The sequence below is a fragment of the Bombina bombina genome, chromosome 11 (assembly GCF_027579735.1).
Source record: "Bombina bombina isolate aBomBom1 chromosome 11, aBomBom1.pri, whole genome shotgun sequence".
Taxonomy (NCBI): Eukaryota; Metazoa; Chordata; class Amphibia; order Anura; family Bombinatoridae; genus Bombina; species Bombina bombina.
In genome coordinates, this window is record NC_069509.1 from 46,422,828 (window position 1) to 46,431,780 (window position 8,953).

An 8,953-nucleotide genomic window follows, 5' to 3' on the forward strand; every position below is an offset into this window, starting at 1 on the left:
ACATGACATCTGCTGTTGGAGGTGTGTGGTGCTCACTGCACATGCGCAAGAAGCCCATCCTCCTAAAATCAGCAGTTGAAGCCTACACAACGGGTCAAGGAATTATATGGGCAGTATACTTCATTGCACAGGCACACAGAATACCGCACATGTGGACACACACAACCCGACTCCTCACGCTCAGTTTAATAAACTGCATCAGATGGTCCATAATTTTTACAGGTGATTTGGCCTTTAGTTTGCATGCACACACTGCCGTAAACATGCATGCGCACTAAAGGCCAAATCACCGGTAAAAATTATGGACCATCAGATGCAGTTTATTAAACTGAGCGTGAGGAGTCGGGTTGTGTGTGTCCGCATGTGCAGTATTCTGCGTGCCTGTGCAATGAAGTATACTGCCCATATAATTCCTTGACCTGTTGTGTAGGCTTCAAATGCTGATTTTAGGAGGATGGGCCTCTTGCGCATGTGCAGTGAGCACCACACACCTCCAACAGCAGATGTCATGTCACCGGAAGTGACGCGGGTCCTGCATTCTTATAAGTCACAACTAATTTTATAACAGGGGCAATGGACAAAGGGAAATAATACCAATAATGTTGTGAAAGCTAAAAATTGCTTTCAGCAACAAGAAGACCCCTTTAAGTGCTCTCAAAATGAGGCACTGATTTTTTTTTTTTTTTGGGGGGGAGGTTAACTATAACAAGCCCTCTTCTAATCTCCTGAGCTCCTCAGGGTGCTTCTCAGCCAAATGAGCACGAAAAGCGGCATATCTGCTTGAAGCAACACAGTCTCCATATGACACCACCTTCAAGCACACACCACATACTAAGCCACAAAGGCGAAAAATCCTTTGACAGCCACCTGCAGTAAGGTCAAAAGATGACCCTACCTGCATTGTATGTGTAGGGGACTGGGGGGGGGAAACCGGTGAAAAAGGTGCTGGTGATGTAGCCGACCCAGCTATTACAGCTGAGGCTGGCGTTACAGAGGACTGTAGAGGAGAAGAGGAAGGAAGGGGCACAGCTACACTTGTCGTGGCTGTCATTGAGCTTGTTGACGGCACCACTGGTGCCGCAACACTTCCAGGACGGGGTCTTATCCTGGAAGTACGCAACCCCTTCGACTGTCCAGCAACAGTTTTGGATTTCCGAAACCGAGATTTCTTGGAGATTCCAGAACTAGTTGATGGACTATCCACCACACTCCTGCTGGATGTAGTGCCTGTGGTTTGTGAAACTGGAGGAGGGGGTCCAACCACTGGGGAGCTCGCTCCTTCTCCACTGTCAGCACAAGGAGTTGCAAGTCCTTTTTTAGAACCTGGCCTCTCTATCTCCTTGTGCACAATGGAGAGGTGATGCGTAAGGGCAGTAGTGCCCAATCTCCCTCCTTTCCCCCTCTTGATGCTCTTCCCACAATGAATACACTGCACCTGCAGTGCTTCATTTACACTGGAGCCATCAGGAATACAAAAATGTTCCCATACCCACGACCTGAGTCTGGATTTAACAACTCCAGCGTCATGCCTGCGCTGTGATTCAGCAGGCATGGTGAGAGACACCGGTACATCAGAAGAGGGTAAGGTAGTGGCAGATGTAGAAATAGTGGTGTCGTCAGAAGCAACTATTGTACCTGTAACACCTGGAGTTGCTGGGCGGTGGACCCCGGCCTCCACAGGCGCAGCAACACCAGAGTGCTGGGAATTTACACCACACTCAGGTACAACAACTAATTCTGACCCCATTGCATCTGATGTGTCAGCTGACACATCATGCAAAGAAGCATCAAGTCCCAATTGCACCGAATGGTGGATGACATCCGCCGCCATGGGAGAAGAAGTTCGCATAGAACTTAACTTCTCCCCGGAATCATCTAAATTGGCACTTGATTCTTCCCCACTTAAGTCAATATCAAAGGTTGGAAAAACCTTGACTTGACTTGCTGCAGAATGAGGAATCCCAGTAACATTAGGAGACAACATATCCTGCAGGTCCACATCAGTTAGGAATGAGTGCTCTTCAAATCCTGCAGCCAAAGAAGTACTTGGATCACCAGCGGTATGCGATCCATTTCCATCATTAACTGAGGATTTCAAAGCAACATCATCGCTAAAACCCGCAACAACATCAGCACCAGCTGATGCACTCCTCCTATCTTGCCCATCAGGGGAGATACTACCAACAGGTAAAGACATGTTTTGTTTTTTTTAAGTTAAACTAAGAATAAAAAATATACTACTCCTCAAAAGTTTTCTGTTTGTTATACTAAATTTGCTGCTTGCTGTGTTTAAAAAAGACAACAAAATAAAACAAATAGCACACAAACAAAGAGAAATTATATCCAAATAGAAAAATAAATACAGAAGCTATGCGACAAACCAACCTGTCTCACCCACAGCTCTGAAGTGTCTGATATTAGTTGTTTTTCTCCCTGAAAAAAATTTTGTTCTAGAACACAGCCAAAAAGATACATTTTTTGATACATTTTGAAAATTCGATTTAAATCGAATTTTTCGAATGTGATAATCGAAATAATGTTATTCAATTAGATTTAAATATGTTTAAAAATCGAATACATATTTTCGAATTTCGAATGTATATTATTTCTTTTATTTTCAATCGAAATCGAAAATGACATTCGAAATCGAAAGTGCATTTCGAAAACGGAAATACGCATTCGAAAAAGGAAGTTACATTCGAAATCGAATATGCACTTTCGAAATATATTATACAAATTCGAAATTGAATGTCACATTCGATTTCGAATGTCGCATTCGATTTCAAATGTCACATTCGATAACGAATGTGACATTCGAAAACGAATGTGACATTCGAAAACGAATGTCACATTCGGAACCTAGAAAAAAATTCGAAAATCGAATTTTATAGAATCTTCGTTCTTACCGACATTCGAATTTATAATTCGAATTTCGATAATAACATTCGTTCTATTTTCGAAATTCGAAATTTTACACATTCGCCCATCCCTAGTAGGGGCAGGTGAAGTTGCAGTCAGGCTAAGCAAGAGCGAATGAGGCAAACGTTGTCAAGTAAACGCCACAAAGGCGATGGACGGATAAGCTTGATGAAACAGGACAGATTTAGTTATTGAATCAGTTGTAGAACACCTCTCGGTGTAAAGCACTAACTTTGATATTTCAGTTCAGGTCGTCTCTCCTGGGATACAATGGAAGTAGCTGTAATAGCTTACCTACCTGGCGACCGGCTCAACGCTGATTACTTGTGTGTAGCTGAGCCTCAATTCCGGGTCCTCACACCTCCTCCTGGATTGGTTGAGTGTTGTATTCTGAAGATCCACCCTCCGTGATCAATCAAGCCTCTTTTCCTAGTCGCCTCAATACTGCTTGCTCCTCGTTCTGTTTTCTGAATCGTTACTGCCAACCTCCAATGGGACTGGGTACCCCATGTGGCCTCCGTGCTCCAACAGAGCTTGTTAGTGGATCCAGTCTGTTCGAACAGCCAGGTAACGTCTGACATGTTTTGGCGGGAATAGCCTTAATCATAGACTTCTATGACTAAGGCTATTCCAGCCGAAACATGTCAGGCGCCACCTGGCTGTTTTAAATGTGACCAATAAAATACTTGTTTTTTACCAGCTTTAGAGGGTGCCGGCTGCTTTCTTCTTTATACCACTGACTCTCTTTGTGCCTGGCAAAGAGATCTGATTGCGCTAATAGCTACCACAGTAATTTAACATTCCACTTTTAATTTAGCCTGTAATTGTTATAAATAAACTCTTAATTATATCATAAAATGTAGGATGCTACTTCTAAAATATAATAAGCATGAAATGAATAAAAAAATGAAATAAAATGAACCAGAAAATGTCTCATCAAGTAGTATTACTAATCCAATCCTGAAAATGCTATTAGTATTTCCAGGTAGTTAATAGTTGCAAAATGTATTTCTAAGATTATAATTTCGAATTCACTTTGGTGCAAGTCTGTGAGTAAAACGCTTGTGTGTCTGTAAAGGAGTTTTGGTCTCTTAAAGAGGTAGGGACAGTGTTTTATGAACTTGCTGGGATAGATTATTATCAGCGCACTTGATTAGTGTTTGTGCACAATAAACTGTCTGGTAGCAATTCCACACTGGAAGAATCTTTTCAATGCCCGACTGAACTCCTGTTCAATCCTCTGCCCTATGTGTAGGTTCTCCGTTAGAGAACCCCTTTAAAGGGACAGTAAACACCAGAATTTTTGTTGTTCAAAAAGGTAGATAATCCCTTTATTACCCTTCCCCAATTTTGCATAACCAACACAGTTATAATAATATACTTTTTACCTCTGTGATTATCTTGTATCTAAGCCTAACTTCCCCCTTATTTCAGTTCTTTTGACAGACATGCATTTTTAGCCAATCGGTGCTTGCTCTTAGGAGCGTCACGTGCCGGAGCTCAATGTTATCTATATGAAACACGTGAACTAACACCCTCTAGTGGTGAAAAACTGTCAAAATGCTTTCCGGTTAGAGGCAGTCTTCAAGGTATAAGAAATTAGCACATGAACCTCCTAGATTTAGCTTTCAACTAAGAATACCAAGAGAACAAAGCAAAATTGGTAATAAAAGTAAATTGGAAAGTTGTTTAAAATTACATGCCCTATTTAAAACATGAAAGATTTTTTTTTACTTTACTGTCCCTTTAATGTGAAAATCAGCACTTCGAGTTTCCCCATCACTCCTTGCTGTAGGCAAAAAAATGACAGAAGGAACATGGGAAAATGGGAGGCATTAACCCCTTAATGACCAGTGACGTACAGTGTACGTCGCTGGTCTTTCTATGTGGGTGTCTTTTTCAATAATGCAGTCTCGCCGCAAAGCTTGCAGGAGGGAGGGTCTAATAACGCTATTAAACCCATACAAATCCCTTAACGACCAGCTACATACATAGTACATTGCGTGATTAATGGGTTAAAGCTCTGTGATGTTGGTGTCAGGGTTTTTTCCTTGCTTTGTTTGCCATGTGCTGCTGGAAGCTAATGCTATTTTACTCACCTCTCTTGCTGACTCTAGTGCATACTGTGTGATGCTGCTCATTTCCTGCACTTCCTTTTATGACCAGGATGTTGTACATCATCCATGTGAGACAGATTGCAGTCTCAGAATTGTGATGTCATCACTTATTATTTAAAGGGCCTCTGTTCAGTATGCTTTGCCCTTGCGTTGTCTCAGACCTGTTTGTGAGTTCCTGTGTATTACCTGGCTGTCTGACGTCCCTCCTGGTTCCTGATCCCTGGCTTGTTCCTGACTCTGCTGTTCTCTTTGCTCCTGATTCCGGCTTGTCTGACTACTCGCTTTGGCTCCTGACTCGGCTTGTCTGACTATTCACTTTGGCTCCTGACTCGGCTCGTCTGACTACCAGCTCTGGCTTTGACTCCTGGCTTGTTTGACTTGTGGACTTTTTGTTATTTTTTGTTATTAATAAAGGTGTGATTATTTTTGCACTTCTCGTCTCAGTCTGATTCCTGGCACCCTGACGCGTAGAACAGACAGTAGCTACTTTGTTATTTTGACCCTGGGAAGCCGCCGTAGGAGTTCCGGTATCACGTGGTACACGCATATCACTGGTAGGAAAACCTTACACGGAAGTGCTGAGGGTCACTGCTTGCATCCCCGCATGAAAGGGTCAGTATATTTTGCAAATACAGACGTTCTATTGTTAATCTTCATGAACTATTGACTACGAAGGGGAACATTTTTATCATATGTGCCTGTATAAATCGTATTTCTTGTGAGTATATACATAGCGTGTGGCTATAATTAAAGTTGGAAATCTACACTTGAATCGTGTCTGCGCTCTTCTGTTTTCTCCTTATATTCACACCCTGACAGTTGGTTGTTTTACCTACTCCTACTAGACTGGACTTTAATCCCACATGTGATGGCCCGTGGTTTCTCACCATCTTATTAAAGAAACTTCCAATCTAGTGTTAATAACTACCACAGGACTAGATCAATGAAAAAATGATATCTTATCAATGAGTTAGCAATGAATATCAGATTTTGTTTAACTAAATCTACAACTCGTATGTAAAACATGTATTTTCTTATAACTTTAATATGTTATTTTGTGCTTATAGATCTTACTTGGAAACCTCAAATAATTGGATTTTCTACTCACAAGCTGCCAGATACCAACCAAGTATCGGTGAAATGTCAAATCACAAACTTTTTCCCTGATGCACTAAAAGTGACCTGGTTCAGCAAAGGCAAAGGAAGCCAGGAACTTTCAGATGGGGATTGCTATAAGATCCCTAATATCACAGTAGAGAAGCAATTGGATAAAACATACAACTGTACAGCATCTTTGGTTTTCACTCCGAACTCAGAACAGAATGAAGAATTCTTCTGCCAATTGGAACATCCAACTGTGAAACAGCCACTAAAACAATGCTCGGGACCACTAAATATAACAGGTTAATTAAAAAAAAAAAAACAAGTTTGGTATAGTGTAATTATAATAGAAAGGTATCAAATTAAGTTTACACAGTAGAGAATGAGTTTACTTCTAATATTGCGGCCACACTGTGACAAACCTGTTATTGAAGGGAAAGGGAAGTTAAAATTTAAATAAAAGCATTAAGTTAAAGGGCCACTAAACCCAAAATCTTTCTTTCATGATTCAGATAGAGAATAGAAATTTAAACAACATTACAATTTACTTCCATTTTTTATTTTGCTTAATTTTTTAGATATCCTTAGTTGAAGAAAAAGCAATGCACAAGGTGAGCCAATCACACAAGGCTTCTATGTGCAGCAACCAATCAGCAGCTACTGAGCATATCTAGATATGCTTTTCAGCAAAGAATATCAAGAGAATAAAACAAATTAGATAATATAAGTAAATTAGAAAGATGTTTAAAATTGCATTCTCTTTCTAAATCATAAAAGAAAAAATGTGGGTGTCATGTCCCTTTAACTTAAAGGGACACTATACCCAAACATTTTCTTTCATGATTAAGGTAGAGAATATAATTTTAAACAACATTCCAATTTACTTCTATTACCTAATTTGCTTTATTCTTTAGATATACTTTAATGAAGAAATAGCAATGCACACAGTGAACCAATCACAGGAGGCATCTATGTGCAGCAACCAATCAGCAGCTACTAAGAATATCTAGATATGCTTTTCAGCAAAGAATATCAAGAGAATGAAGCAAAATAGATAATAAAAGTAAATTAGAAAGTTGTTTATAATTGTATGCTCTTTCTAAATCAAGAAAGAAAATATTTTGGGTTTCATGTCCCTTTAATTCTTTATTTTAGTCTGCAGAGGCTTAGATACAAAGTAATCACAGAGGTAAAAAGTGTATTAATATTATGTGTGTTGGTTGTGCAAAACTAGGAAATGGGTAATGAAGGGATTATCTATGTTTTTAAACAAAAATTCTGGAGTAGACTGTCCCTTTAAGCCTGACACCAATTAAATCTATAAATCTATTCTTATTCCTACCCTAGTACTTTGGGTGTTATTGTGGGATGATCTGGTTGCTCTCATGTTTCTTTGCATAAATGCATAGAGAACTGCCATCATAGGGCCAGGTTACGAGTGGACCACTAACAGTTATGCGCAAGCGATAAGGGGTAATCTAGTGGCTGTTAGATTACTAACTGTTGTGTGCCAGCAAAAAGGGGTTTATCGGGTCTCTTTGCGTGCATCGGAAGTAGCGTAATTAAATGTAATGCACTTTGGGATAGCGCAACGTCCGAGCTCTAGTTAAATGTTTCACGAATGGAACAAAATAACTTAAAAAATACTTTTAAAAGTAAAGTTACACTCATAACACTATCTGATAAAAAAAAGAAAGTTTTTAAAAATTGCATTAAAAAGGGCTCAAAGATATATGAGGTCTCAGGTGATAGAAAAAAAAGCATGCAAAGGGCTTTAACATAGAGATATATACATACACATGTCTAAATCTGTATGTATGTGTGTGTATATATATATATATATATTAAAAACATAGAGGGCACTGATTCATCAAGCTCCGAATGGTGTTTCTGCGCGAGTCTTCAGGTTCGCCGGAAACAGAAGTTAAGAGGCAGCGGCTTAAGACTGCGGCTCCTTAACTCGTCCGCCTGCTCTGAGGCTGCGGACATCAATCCTTCGCATACAACCGCAAATCTGCAGGGGGCGGCATTGCACAAGCGGTTCACCAGAACTGCTTGTGTAAAGTTAAATGCCGACAGCGTATGCTGTCGGCATTCAGCGATATCGGGCGGACATGATTCGGAAATATTTACCTTAAGTTTACCTTAAAGGCATTGACAACTTTCAGCTTGCTGTATTTTATCATTAATAATCCAGCTCCTATACAAGCTGTTAAAGGTCAGAATACCCTTTACAACTAGTATCACAAATGTAAAACACACATTCAATAGAATTTTATATGAATCATTAAAACATATGTTGACATTTATAGCTCATTTGGGGTTTACTCAGAAATAAAAATTATTGGATTATTGGATTACAGCATTGTATGTCTTACATGCAGGGAAAGCAACAATGATATAAATGATGTTCAAATCTTTTGAAAATATGTCTCTGCACCATAGATGCAGTGATTCATCTCACAGCAGGGTTATATATCAAAGTCTGCTGTCAATACTAAAGCATATTTATTTGCTGTGAAGAGACCAGTGGTAAACAAAGCTATATATAACTTAGGAGCCCAGGTAGATTGTTGCTGCTATGGCGACAAGACCAGCATATAAATATGCAGTACCAAAAAAATATATATAGATACAACAAACCAGAAAGAAATCATAAACATTACAGCACCCTGACATCTGGTTCAGGTTTTAAAAATGTTTTTTCTTTTGTCATTCAAATATTGTGAAACTTTATTCTAATTTTTGTAACAAACCTGTCAATAATGTCTGCCTATTTTGTATTTTATATTTCATTTAAATTAAATGTTCAATAT

General features: G+C 39.4%; 1 protein-coding gene across 1 annotated transcript in view; it reads left to right on the forward strand.

The window, feature by feature from the left end:
• LOC128642066 (uncharacterized) overlaps nucleotides 1–6,880 on the forward strand; it is a 169,553-nt gene extending 162,673 nt beyond the window's left edge. The window contains exon 7 of the mRNA XM_053694723.1: nucleotides 6,104–6,880. Coding sequence (XP_053550698.1) covers nucleotides 6,104–6,444 — 341 coding nt within the window. The 3' untranslated portion in view covers nucleotides 6,445–6,880. The remainder of the gene's footprint in view (nucleotides 1–6,103) is intronic.
• Nucleotides 6,881–8,953: the final 2,073 nt, after the last annotated feature.